Source organism: Cervus elaphus, chromosome 2, assembly GCF_910594005.1.
Source record: "Cervus elaphus chromosome 2, mCerEla1.1, whole genome shotgun sequence".
Taxonomy (NCBI): domain Eukaryota; kingdom Metazoa; phylum Chordata; class Mammalia; order Artiodactyla; family Cervidae; genus Cervus; species Cervus elaphus.
The window spans coordinates 39,681,128-39,695,244 of NC_057816.1; the positions used below are offsets into that span (position 1 = coordinate 39,681,128).

At 39.6% G+C, this 14,117-nt stretch overlaps 2 protein-coding genes across 2 annotated transcripts in view; one reads left to right on the forward strand and one right to left on the reverse strand.

The window, feature by feature from the left end:
• DLG2 (discs large MAGUK scaffold protein 2) overlaps positions 1-4,034 on the reverse strand; it is a 2,231,561-nt gene extending 2,227,527 nt beyond the window's left edge. Inside the window, exon 1 of the mRNA XM_043918879.1 lies at positions 3,466-4,034. The gene's annotated coding sequence lies outside the window, so the exon portion shown is untranslated. The remainder of the gene's footprint in view (positions 1-3,465) is intronic.
• TMEM126B (transmembrane protein 126B) lies at positions 896-9,079 on the forward strand. Its single transcript, XM_043919227.1, has 5 exons — positions 896-1,076; positions 4,050-4,171; positions 5,235-5,428; positions 6,542-6,653; positions 6,962-9,079. Exons 1-5 carry the CDS (start codon positions 996-998, stop codon positions 7,143-7,145), a joined length of 693 nt encoding a protein of 230 aa, XP_043775162.1. The 5' UTR covers positions 896-995; the 3' UTR covers positions 7,146-9,079.
• The last annotated feature ends 5,038 nt before the right edge of the window (positions 9,080-14,117 follow it).

Sequence of the window (14,117 nt, forward strand, 5' to 3'; positions counted from 1 at the left end):
GTTTTCTCAGACGCTGGAGTAGTATTAGGCACGTGAGCATAAGCTGGGCAAACGGTTCGCGGTTTCCTAAATGGGAGAGAGTTCGGCTGCGTGGCTTCCACATCCACCTTTTTTCTCTCGGTCTCTCTCCAAACTACCCACCTTCCTTTCGCAGAAAAGACCAGAAATCCCTCTGCTACCGCTGGCCACCCCTCTGCCCACACCCCGTTCTTATAGAGATGAGCACAGAAACGTCCCGCACCCCTCCACGCGATGGAGTGTTTCCTCAGGCAGGAGAAACAGCAGCACTAGAAATTATATAACTCGCGAGTCTGGCTTCTCTAAGACGCGGAGCTGGGATGGTCGGGGGTTGCTGGTCTGGGAGGCACTACCGGGCCTTCGCGCAGCGCCCCCCTCACCCCCACCCCGAAACATCGGCTGGCAAGGGGGGTTCTTCTGGGGGAGTGAGGGGCAAATTTCTCTCGGGCCCCTTCCCAAGCGGGGTGAACGGATGGCATGTGAGGGGACTAGAGACTGAAGAGGACACGCTGACGGCTGTGAGGGGAGGAGGCTACTCGGGGCTGCTTCGGGGGCTCTAGGGAGGAGGTGCCCGAGAAGCTGGCGCCTTAACACCCGGGCTGGGCCAGAGGGGAGAGCACCCTGAAGAAGTGAAGGGGGCGGGCAGCTCGGCCACAGCTAACGGAGGTGCCCTGAGGAGAAACACGCGCAGCCACATCCGTGCGCGAGGACCGGCCCACGTTTCCCTCGGGATGCGAGAACGAAGGAGCCAGGCTCACAAATAGCAGAAGCCGGGGATGAGGGCCCGGCGGGGGGCGGGCCCACGGGCGTCCAGCCCTCCCTGAGGCCAATGAGCGCCTCCAGACACCGCGCCCAATCACAGCCAGGACGGAGGGCGCGGCTTTTGACTGGGCCGGGGCGCTGGGCGTGAGCCCGCGACCCTTCCGGACCCGAGAGACCTGCGTCCCCGCCCACCGCCAGTCACGTGAGTCGCCAAGATGGCGGCGCTCGGGCGTGAGGCTGGAGACGACGTGCGGGTTGCCGGTGTGGTGCCGGTGGGAGCTGCGGAAGTGCCTAAGGTAGGCGGAAACCCTGCTTGCTGAGGCCCGCGAGTTCTGCTACCTCATGTGCCGGCGCACTCTTCTGAAAGGATGCGCGTAAAAGAGATCTCAAAGTCTATAAGCAGGGCAGTTCCCACCTCCATGCAAGGCACGTTTACATCCCCAGTTGCTGTGAAAAGAGGTGGGGAGAAAGTAGGAGACCTAAACTTAGTCCTGAATGATGGAGCCTGTTTTCTCTTGCCTCGGGGCCTTTGTACTTTAAACCCCCTGCCATTCTATCCTGACTTCTGCCCTAGTTGTAGGTTCTGAGGACAAGACTACATCTTGCTTAACTGGGGGACTTTCAGATACCAGGTGAATGTTTGAGTAAATGATGAATGACTGATGAATAAAATTCTCAAAGTCAAGTGCTATCAGGGAAGCAAGCTTTTAATAGACATTAAAAGTCAAGCTTTTAATATACTTAAAAGCACTACAAAACCGTAAGATACTTTGAAAGTTATAAACCTGCCCGATTCAGTATTACTGGTGTAATTGAATCGTGGTGACCAGTTGAGTGGCCTTGAACTGGTTACTTTTTAGATGAAATGTGAGTTATAGCAAAATCTGTACATTTCAGTACTTGTAAAAATTGTCAGGAAGTTGTATTTCTCTGCTTTTACAACAGTGCCTTAGGAAAATTAGGTATGCAGTAAACATTTGCTGTCCTATTTTAGGATCATAATTCTGGATGTTTGTCTTTACTATATACTAAGGTGTAGACGAGATAGGAAGTTGGTACATGGCATTGCCTGCAAGTTTTCTTTGAGTAATAAGGGACTTCAGTGGATTGGATGACAGGGAAACAAAAAATTTTCCCAAGTTTCTGGTTAATTATCATGTTACTGACATCTGCCTTCATGTACATTAGATGGATTAGATATAGAATCGCCCTTCTATATTGCTATCTTGTTTCTTCCATTTGCCATTTAGTTGTCAGAGAGAGGCAAAAGATTACATCTAGTTTGTGAGAAATTGGAATTTATAAAATATTTTACTTTTTTTTTTCCTGTCTTCCCAGATATTTTAAAGAAAAAGAACTGGCTTGATTATAGTTCTTCACTGATAGGGAAAGAAACTGGTCCATTATTACTCTTTGTTTAATACCATGCAAAGATTCAAGAAAGCCCCCACCTTCACGATGTTGATTGTTGTCGTTCAGTGGTCAAGTCATATCGGACTCTGCCACCCCATGGACTGCAGCACACCAGGCCTCCCTGTCCCTCACCATCTCCCAGTTTGCCCAAGTTCATGTCCATTGAATCAGTGGTGCCATCCAACCATCTCATCCAGTCGCCCTCAGGATGTTGATACAATGCTTGAATCAACCTTTTATTAGTTAGATTAGGAATTTTACAGTTATGTTCAACATGTGTCCATTTGACTACCAGCATCAGAACCACTGGTGCAGATTTCTAGACTTTACTCCTGCTGAACCTAAATATTTCAATAGGGAGCTCAAGAGACTGCATTTCAATTACACTGCTCATGTGATTCTTGTGCACACGAAAGGTTTAAAATCTTACTAAGTCTCTTCTATGTCCTTTATGTTTAATCCACTCTGATTCTCTTGCCCAGGACTCCTGAAAGTTGAGAAGAGTCTGCCCTTGACCACAAATAATGTTATCATAGGGATTCATATAAATTGTGAAGGACATAGATTTTTGTAATCTATTCACTAGCTAATCTGGAATCCCATAATGCCAATATGCCAAATGATGTAACAAATACTATTAAGACTTTTCACAAAAATCTGAGAGTCTTACCCAGAGCAAAACATTTAGAAAGGATCCTTTCTGAAAGCCTAGTTTTGTTTTGTATTTAACCACTGGTTCCTGTTAAGATGGCTTCCCTGATAGCTCAGTTGGTAAAGAAGCTGCCTGCAATGCAGGGGACCCCGGTTCAATTCCTAGGTTGGGAAGGTCTGCTGGAGAAGGGACAGGCTACCCACTCCAGTATTCTTGGGCTTCTCTGGTGGCTCAGACAGTAAAGAATCCACCTGCAATGCAAGAGACCTGGGTTCAATCCCTGGGTTGGGAAGATCCCCTGGAGGAGGGCATGGCAACCCACTCCAGTATTCTTGCCTGGAGAATTCCATGGACTGTATAGTTCATGGGGTCGCAGAGAGTCAGACATGACTGAGCCACACGACTGAGTAACTTTCACCTTAAGATGCTACTGGGCAAACCTCATGGTCCCTCGATATTAGCAACTGTCTATTTATGTATCACACTTGGGAGACAGGAACTTTCCAACCTTGGAGTCTAGTGCCTGAGGACCAGGCCTCCTGATATTACCATAGAGCAGTTTCCAGCAAAGGCCCTACTTCTGCCCCAGGTGCTCCTCACAAGCTAGATATATAACTTACATAATCCAAGGCAGCCATCCACTGCCTCTTCCTAGTCCGGAAGGTGTCCCTCCTCCTGATGTTCTCTCTCGCTGGTCTCCAAGGAAATTCCTGCTTCTACCTCTCCAGCAAACCCAGCATAATCTCCAAAACTCGGGCTTTCATGAGACAGAGGATAAAAATAGTTGTCAACAGGTAGCTGCTGTTTACTTTCAGCTCTGAAAAAGTTACAGTGTGAAGAACTACAACGGGCCTACCTTCAGGGAAAACGGTAAGGAAAACAAACATACCTGAGTAACTTAATCCTTCTACATCAAGTCCTAAGCCAAGTCAACCTCTCTGCACCTTGTTTATCTCACCCATAAAGTAGAGATGACCATTTTCCTACCAATTTCTCAAAGTTATTACGTGAATCAAAAAGCCATTGTCTAACAGATAAAGAGCCCACTAAACAATGAACGAATCATTAACACAGGATGTGAAAGCAGATGACAGTACTTGATACTCTACTAGGGTCTAAATGTTTTTTAACCTGAATCTGTAGAATTTATAAGATTTAATATTAACATCATAGCTATTATGGTTCTGAATTTTGTGTTTTCCAGGACATCAAGATACCAGCATACACGCATGGTCAGTCCAGGCCTTCTCTAGGAGATGCAAAACTCAGAAAACCAGTGGTCATTGAAATCATAGAAAAAAAAACTGAATGCCTTAGAAAAGAAAAGTAAGAGACACACCCAGACTGAAAGTCAGTAACTTTATTTGTAGATCTTAAGTATTGCCATGGCTTCTAGGTATCTAAGAGCCTATTAACTATATTGAGTTGGTTACGAAGAAAGCTTTTTTTTTTAAAAAAAGAACTGGAGGGAAACATGAGCAAATGAAAATAGAGGTTTGTTAGAATACTGAAACTGGATAATTTCTTTTGTTTCTTGAAATTCCTTTATTTCTAAAATTGTTGAAATGTTATCTGTGCAATAAGCAATTGTAATTAAAGGTAATCAAGAGAACACCATTTTGAGGACTACTTATATTAACTGATTATCGATTATAATTAAATTCAGTTTAGAATTTCTTACCTCAGCCACACTGCTGAGCTCAGCAAAAAGGAATACAGGATTCCATGATGTACTTATAGTTTCCCATTACCATTCTGACTTTTAGATTAATAGAGCTCAAGAATAAAATCAGTTGATGTTAATCTGAATTGTTCAACATTTCTGGATTTAGGTATGAGTCAGAATAAGCAAAACTAGATCTTTCAAATTTCTTTGAAGTTTTGGAAATACTTTAAATGTATCTCTACTACTTAAGAAATAGTTATTTTCTAGAAGGCCTAACCAAAAGTCAACAACTTTTTTCAGATGACCTTAAGCAAATTAATTCTTATAGTAGAAAGAACAGTATTCTTGGATTTAGCTAGCTCATAAAATTTGGCTACATTGGAACATAGCTCATACTTATTTTTGGCCAAAATTTATTTTCTCTTTAAAAGAGCTCCATCTTAGAACCACTCTAGTCTCAGAATTATATTATCCTCTCATTAGAATGCAATTTCCATGAGGGGTGGAATTTTTTTCTTTTTTTCCTGGCTTTATTCACTGCTTCATCCTTAGCATAAAGAAAATACCTTTCACAGAGTAAATGCTTAAGAAAAATGTGATGTTGCGTAAATATTATTACATATCATTACATACATATTACATACGAATGACTACACAAGAAAGGATATATCTGTTAGAAGAGTATTATGTTGAACTTAACTTTCACTCTGTTTTTCGAATTAGGACTTTAAATATATATGGAACACTGACTTTTGGAACAACAGCTGCTTTCTCTGGAATGTTTACAAATTTCATTTTCAGACATCGCTTCAAGGTCACACATGATGTTTTGAAGACATATGCATCACTGACTGCACTTCCATTTTTGTCTACCATAGTTTCTTACAAGCTTCTTGTAACAGATGCTTTGTGTTCAGGTAATTTTAAATTCATTAGCATATCATGTGTTTATATCTAACATATACTGTTGCTACTGCTGATAATAATCCATTGCATGTGTATATTACTTTACAAAAGTACCTTCACATATATTGTTGCTACTGCTGATAATAATCCATTGCATGTATATATTACTTTACAAAAGTACCTTCACATATATTGTCCTGTTTAAACCCCACAACAGTCTTCCTAATCAGACAGGGAAAATAGTATTGTGGCTTTTTTTTTTTAACAAGTAAGATATAAGCTGAGACATGTTCAGGTACACTAAGAAGCAACATAGTATACTAGAAAAAAAGCAGGCTTTGGTATACTACATATTTCACTTAAGTTTTGTGACTCTGGGCAAGTCATTGAAGAGACTTGCTTGTTTTAAGATACTCAGTTGTTTTATATCTATGAATTAGGACTAACAGTACTTACCTCAGGATTGTTCTAAAAATGAAGATAGTGTATGCTGAATGCCTGGAATGGGATCCGGTATATTATGGGCTTCCTGGTATATTATGTTATTTCCTACTTCCTCCCTGTGCTTGAAGTTTCATAGCTAGTAATTGATGGAACCCGTGATCCCTGTTCATCAGGTACCTGCTTAAATGCCTCATCTCCAGGGAATTCTCTGATTCCCTCAGGTTAGGTTAAGTTTCTCCATACATTCTCTATTCATTTTACCTTCAGAGCATGTGCACGTTTAAGATATGTGTTTACATATTTGTCTAATGCATTTCTTTCTTAGTAGACTTGACCTGAAGATCAGTGGTTGGGTCTCTTGTGTTACACTGTATCCCTAGCACATGACTGACATATAGACAATATAAATGTACTAATCTGGAATCCAGGTATCTGGTCTGCTAGTTTAATATTCTTCATTATGAAATTGCTTCTGCACCAGCTGTATAAGTAAGAGGTAAACTTATCCTTATATAAAGTGTAATAAAAACATTTAAAAAATTTAATACATTCAGTATGTTGTGCCATACACTGAATTTCTAGCATTCTTTCAACTATTTCACTGTGGTTGAGGACAATGCAAATAAGTACAATATAAGAACCCAAGACTCTTAATAGTCAAATTTACTTTTGTTTTCCAGGTAATATAAGCCAGGAAAATTGTGTTCTTAGAAGCTCACTGATTGGCATAGCATGTGGTGTTTTATATCCCACTGCTTTGGCTTTTTCTAAAAATGGACGTCTAGCATTCAAGTAAGTCCATGTTCTTGTTCCTTCTCTCCCATCTCCTCCCTTCCCTACTTACTTACTTCCTTTTTTTTTTATGTGTTATTTTTTTTTCCTTTTTTTTTTTTTTTTTAATGTTAGTAAATTCTCCTTATTCTTTAGCTGCCAATGACATTTTAATTAAAATATGGTTTCATATTTCAAATAGCTAATTTTAACCCTTTTTGCTTTCTACATGGAAAATCTAGAACAGAAATGATCAGTTTAGGGGAAATCAACAAATGTTCCATAGAATTTACATCCAGACGAAGTCCTTAACTCTTTTTCCTTTTTAGGTATCACACTGTTCCCCTGCCACCAAAAGGAAGGGTTTTACTTTATTCGCTACTGCTTTGTCATTCAGAGATAAAAGCAATGGTGATCCCTCTCATCCTTCAGACAACCTTTGGATTATTTCATGGTCTGCAGCACTATGCAATATTTGAAAGTACACTTGAGAAAACTGTACATGAAGATTAACCAAAGAATGAATGGACACTAAATCAGCTGAATGAACTTTTTTATAAGGACTCAGGCATTGCTGAAAGAGTTAAAAAATAGTTCTGGATAGACAGTTTGTCTCTTTTCCTTTTGCCCAGTAAACAGCAGGTGTTCAATAAATATTCAGTAAATAAATGTAGGTTTTGTCTCTCTTTCGTTATTATATGTGGAAATGGGCTTGAAGCCCCAAGGTCTAATCTATACATTTATATATTTATTCATTCATAAACATTTACTGAGCACCTGCTAGGTCTCAGACATTGTGTTACTTTTAATAAGAAATGGTCCTTACCCAGAAGAAACTCACAATTAGAAATGTGAACACATAGCATGAGAGGGTTTGAGAAGTATACGTGTAATTCTGTGAGCATACTGAGGATGTAGCTGTTAAATACTTGTGCAGAGGGAAAGCTATGGGGAAATGTGACATTTTCCTAAATTTTGAAGGGAAAATTGAAAGTTCACAAGAAATCAATATAGAAATAACAACCCATTCCTCTAAACTCTAATTCAGTATACTTAGTAGCTTTTAATCATTAACAAATTATCTTCACTATGCTATTTAAAGAACATTTATTGGGACTTTCCTGATGGTCTAGGGACTTTTAAGACTCCATGCTCCCAGTGCAAAGAGCCTGGGTTTGATCCCTGGTCAGGGAACTAGATCCCACATGCTGGAACTTAAAGAGTTCACATGCCACAACTAGAGATCCCACTTGCCCCAATGAAGATTAAAGATCCTATATGCTGCAACTAAGCCCCAGCACAGCCAAATAAATATTTTTGAAAGAAAGAACATTTATTGAGTACCTATTTGCTATTAATAAATACAGGTACCAGACAAAGATTCAGTCCTTGCCCTCAAGAAAATTAATCTAAAGAAGGAGGTCACAGCGTGCTTCTAAGTCTGCTACAGCACTCCTGAGCTACACATTAATTAAGGAAACCTAGTGCCAGAAATGAACACTGATGAAAACAACAAGACATGCAATGGAATCTCATAGCTTATTCTCTGTCTTAATCATGTTCATCTGGAGATTTAAGGATTTGGTCATCTGAGGCCCCAAGCAACCTAGAGCAGAAATGGAAATCTTAACAAGGCGCTTTATAGCATCAAATATAACAATCTGGAACACATACACTCCTGCTAATTAAAAAAAAAAAAAAAAAGGCAGTAAGTCATTCAGCTCTATTCTCAGAATAATTCATGATGCTTGAAACAGGAAAAGGCAGGTGAAAGGAGGGAGACAGGGAACCAAGTCAAGTAGATAACTAGATCAATGGTATTACTATTAACTCTTAAAAATTAATAAGCAACAAGTACATGAAAACCTCATTGTGAGATATTCAAATGATCCAGAAAAATAAAAAGTAAGACAAGAAAGTCCCCTTCCACACCCACTCCACCCTATTTCTACTCTGTTCTTCAGAGGTAACTACTAAGTTAGCAGTCTCTTTCCTTATAGCCGTCTTTTGTAATTTACATATTTTTTAGTAAATGGTATTATCCATACATATTATACTGGAAATTAATTTTCCCTTCACTGTATATCTTGGAGATCTTTACAACTCATTTCGTATAGGTCTAATACCTTCTTTTTTAGTGACTAAAAAACATTCTTAGTGATTCCAGTATTCACATAGGTGACCCTTTCAACACCTTGGTCTATCATACCACTTATTCCCATGGTCATACTCTAGACCTGTGCCATCCAATATATAATAGTCATTAGTCTTTGTAGCTGCTGAGCATTTGAAATGTGACTGGTCTAAATTGAGATATGTTGTAAAATATGCATTAGGTTTTAAAAATTTACTATGTAAAAGAATGTAAGATACCTCAATCTTGATTCATGTTGAAATGTTACTCTTTGGATATACTGGGTTAAATAAATAAAATACATTAAAACTGATTTTATCTGCTTTTTTTAATCTGGCTACTAGGAAATTCTAAGTTGTATACACATGTGCATGCTAGATCACTTCAGTCATGTCTGACTCTTTGCAACCCCATGGATTGTAGCCCGCCAAGCTCCTCTGTCCATGGGATTCTTCAGGCAAGAATACTGGAGTGGGTGGCCATGCCTTCCTCCAAGGGATCTTCCCGACCCAGGGATCAAAGCCATATCTCTTAAGTCTCCTGCATTGGCAGGCGGGGTCTTTACCAGTAGTGCCACCTGGGAAGTACTACATAACATGGCACGTATTTTTATCAAATTACATTTCTCTAGACCTTATCAATAAACTCAAATTCTTCACATTCTCAGTTATAAAACTCCATATTCTGGTCACTGCCTCCTGTCCTTCCCATTTTTTCCTTCTCACACCACATTACTTCGGCTTTACCAGAAGCTATGATCCATCAATCCCACCACCTTTTCACTGTCTCACACCCCTCTCACATCCTGACTGTCCCTCTCCAGTTTCAGCTACATCAATCTGTTTTCCAATCTTGAGGAAAACAGAAAAATCTTGCCAAGTTTGATTATGAAATAAAGGTACTGGCCTCTTTCTTTTCTTTTGTGAATTTTCTGTTCATGCCCTTGACTCATTTGATTTATAAATCAAATAAATTCTCTATAAATTCTGGGTATTTTGCTGCTTCATATGCTGAGATAGTAATCTGAGAAATAGCAAGATTGACTTATGTGTTCACTTCCCTTGCCAACTGAAAACAGAAGATATTTGTCCCTTACTCCATGACTTCAATTTGCCTTTTATGCAATAGGAAAGGTAGGGAAGTGTACCAATATTTTCCTTTGGCTTTGGAAAGCAGTACTTGTCAAAGTGGCTGTAAGGCCATAAAGGGGAATTAGAGAAATCTCGATCTTAGCCTGAGCCCGAAGGTAAAAGTAGGTGAAGCACAGTGAAGAAAGGCAGCAAGTCTCTAGATGGAGCTCCGTTCTCAAAGTTCAGATCCTGGCTTTACTATGCACCAATGGGATGACTTTGAATAAACTATTTTTGAATAAACTCTGCACCTCAGTTTCCTCATCTGTAAAATGAGAAGTAAAGACTACTTACCTCAGTGTTGTCGGGACTAAATGAGTTAATATATGTAAATCAAGATTGTGGCCAGCTCACAGGATGTTACTGTCATTACTGGTGTTGCTACCGCCATCACCACACACCAACTATAATACAGTCCTTTCCCTAGCCTGTAGGTCTCAGTTCACCATTTTTCTAGGACATATTGAAAGAAGCACAGCAAAGAAAATTTATAACTTTCATTTGAATACACATTCACTTGGCTAATATTAAGATGTAGTATATGAAAAACATTATATACCATATGTTGGGCAATTTACCTAAACTTTCTGACTGCTTTGCAGTAAGGTTATAAAAATGGAACCACACCATACCTGGCCTATAGAAGGTGCTCAATAAATGTGTTTACATGTGCCTGTTTTCCCTGATATTTTCTCTGAGTCATATAACGATGACTAAGATGTGGTCCCAACTATAACCTCTTACCTTCTCTCTTGGATTTTTCTGCTCCATTTCCTCCAACTGCCTTATCAGCCACGTGATTATCCTATTTTGTGTTTACTGTATCGCATGGTATTGCTTGCAGGGTATTTATTGTATAATACTGATTTTCTTCCTGCTTTTGAACAATTATATTGGCATGTATAAACTATTGAGCTTTTTAATTTCTAAGCTATAATTGAAGCCAAGGAAGCGATAAAAAACAATGTTTGAAATAGTAATGGCCAAAAGTTTCCAAATTTGGTAAAATCTATAAAACCACAGATTCGATGATTTCTAGATCAAAATGGTGACACAACGGGCCCCTAAACTCTTCTCCCCCCATAAACACACTGAATCTACAGCTACAGAGAAAACCCCTCTGAAAGAAATCTAGTGGCCAATAAACACATGAAAACATGTTCAACGTCACTCATTATTACAGAAATGCAAATCAAAACTACAGTGAGGTATCAGCTCACACCAGTCTGAACAGCCATTATCCAAAAATCTACAAAAATAAATGCTGTAGAGGGTGTGAAGAAAAGAGAACCCTCATACACTGTTAGTGGGAAGGTAAATTGGTACACCCACTATGGAGAACAGTATGGAACTGTTCTCATAAAACTAGAACTAGCGTATGACCCAGCAATCCCACTCTGGGCATATACCCAGAGAAAACCATAATTCAAGAAGATACATGCACCCCAATATGCACTGCAGTACAATTCACAATAGCCAGGACATGGAAGAAACCAAGATGTCCATCAACAGAGGAAGGGGTAAAGGCGATGCTGCACACAGACACATGGGGTATTCGTCACAAAAAGAAACTGTGCAGTTTGCGGAGAACCTGGATAGACCTAGACTGTCACACACAGTGAAGTAAGTTAGAAAAACAAATATCATTTATTAGTGCTTATATGAGGAATCTAGAAACATGGTAGACATGAACTTACCTGCCAAGCAGAAACAGTGACAAAGATGTAGAGAACAAACGTATGGATACCGAGGCAGAAAGAGAGGGTGAGATGAGTTGGGAGATTGGGACTGACATATATACACTATTATGTATAAAACAGATAACGAATGAGAACCTGCTCTACAGCACAGAGAACTCTACTCAATGCTCTGCAGTAACCTAAGTGGGAAGGAAATCTAAAAAAGAGGGGATATATGTATACATATACCTGATTCATGAGCAGAAACACAACATTGCAAAGCAGCTACAGACAAAAATTTTGAAAAAAGAAATCTAGAAAACTAGCTGAGCAACTCCTACATATTAGGCAAACAAGAAAATGTACACACCAAAATATGTAGGAAAGGCTGAGAAACAGTCTTGCCATAAGCCCCACTGCCAAATGAATGACACACTGTCGGGGGAAACTTGAAAATCCCAGTTCCTTCCTGAGGAGAGAAGGATTTGGACCCAACACCTAGTGTCTCAACATTTGAATTCCACCTGAAAGGACTTGTAAAATGACTAAACCTGTTTGATTTTCCCATCATTCATCTGTAAAATGGGAGGAATATTTATGTCTTGAGGGTATTGTAAGGATTAATTAAACAACCTAAATGTCCATTGACAGATGAATGGGTAAAGAAGATGTGGTACATATATACAATAGACTACTACTCAGCCATAAAAAGAATGAAATAATGCCATTGCAGCAACATGGATGGACCTAGAGATTATCAAATTAAGTGAAGTAAGTCAGACAAAGACAAATATATGATGTCACTTATACGTGGAATTTAAAATGACACAAATGAACTTATCTATGAAACATACTCACAGACAGACAATAAACTGGTGGGTGCCAAGGATCTGGGGTTTGGGGAGGGATAAACTGAGAGTTTGGGATTAGCAGATGTAACCTATTAAATACAGAATGGATAAACAACATGGTCCTACAGAAGAGCACAGGAAACTGTATTCAATATCCTGTGATAAATCATAATGGGAAAGAAGATGAAAATGAATTTAGAAAGCAAAGTGGTTGTCTAAGGAGGCTTTACTAATAGCTGAGAAAAAAAGAGAAGCAAAAGGCAAAGGAGAAATGGAAAGATATACCCAACTGAATGTGGAGTTCCAGAGAATAGCAAGGAGAGATAAGAAAGCCTTCTTAAGTGAACAATGCAAAGAAATAGAGGAAAACAATAGGATGGGAAAGACTACAGATATCTTCAAGAAAATGAGAGATACCAAGGGACCATTTCAGACAAGGATGGGCATGATAAAGGACAGAAATGGTAGGGACCTAACAGAAGCAGAAGAGGTTAAGAAGAGGTGGCAAGAATGCACAGAAGAACTACACAAAAAAGGTTCTAATGACCTGGATAAGCACAACACTGTGGTTACTCACCTACAGCCAGACTTCCTGGAGTGTGAAGTGAAGTGGGCCTTAGGAAGCATTACTACCAAAAAGCTACAGGAGGTGATGGAATTCTAGCTGAGTTATTTCAAATCCTAAAAGATGATTCTGTTAAAGTGCTACATTCAATATGCCAGCAAATTTGGAAAACTTAGCAGTGACCACAGGACTGGAAAAGGTCAGTTTTCACTCTAATCCCAAAGAAGCAAATGTCAAAGAATGTTCAAACCACCAAGCAATTGCACTCATTTCACATGGTAGCAAGGTAATGCTCAAAATCCTTCAAGCCAGGCTCCAACAGCAGGTGAACCAAGAGCTTCTGGATGCAAAAACTGGCTTTAGAAGAGGCCGAGGAAGCAGAGTCAAATATCCAACATTCACTGCATCACAGGGAAAGAAAGGGATTCCAGGAAAACATCTACTTCTGCTTCATTGCCTACACTAAAGACTTTGTGTGGATCACAACAAACTGTGGAAAATTCATAAAGAGATGGCAATACCAGACCACCTTACCTGTCTCCTAAGAAAACTGTATGCAGGTCAAGAAGCAACAGTTAGAACTGGACATAGAACAAAAGACTGATTCAAAATCGGGAAAGGAGTACATCAAGGCTGTATATTGTCACCCTGCTTATTTAACTTCTATGCAGAGTACATCATGCGAAATGCTGGGCTGGATGAAGCACAAGCTGGAATCAAGATTGCTGGGAGAAATGTCAATAACCTCAGATATGCAGATGATACCACTCTAATGGCAAAAAGTAAAGAACTAAAGAGCTTCTTGATGAGGGTGAAAGAGTAGAGTGAAAAAGTCTGCTTAAACTCAACAGTCAAAAAACTAAGATCACGGCATCTGGTCCTAACGCTTCATGGCAAATAGATGCGGGAAAAGTGGAAATGGTGACAGGGTTTATTTTTTTGGACTCCTCACTGCAGCCATGAAATCAAAAGATGCTTGCTCCTTAGAAGGAAGGCTATGACAAACCTAGACAGTGTATTAAAAAGCAGAGACATCACTTTGCTGATAAACATTCTTTATAGTCAAAGCTATGATTTTTCAAGTAGTCAGGTACACATCTGAGAGTTGGACCACAAAGAAGGCTGA

What these genes read in the sequence shown, in the direction of transcription:
- TMEM126B (XM_043919227.1), top strand. Translation starts at nt 996, where the DNA reads ATGGCGGCGCTCGGGCGTGAGGCTGGAGACGACGTGCGGGTTGCCGGT. An exon ending in AACAGATGCTTTGTGTTCAG is followed by an intron (nt 5,429 to 6,541) that starts GTAATTTTAAAT and finishes TTTGTTTTCCAG; the next exon opens with GTAATATAAGCCAGGAAAAT. An exon ending in AATGGACGTCTAGCATTCAA is followed by an intron (nt 6,654 to 6,961) that starts GTAAGTCCATGT and finishes TTTCCTTTTTAG; the next exon opens with GTATCACACTGTTCCCCTGC.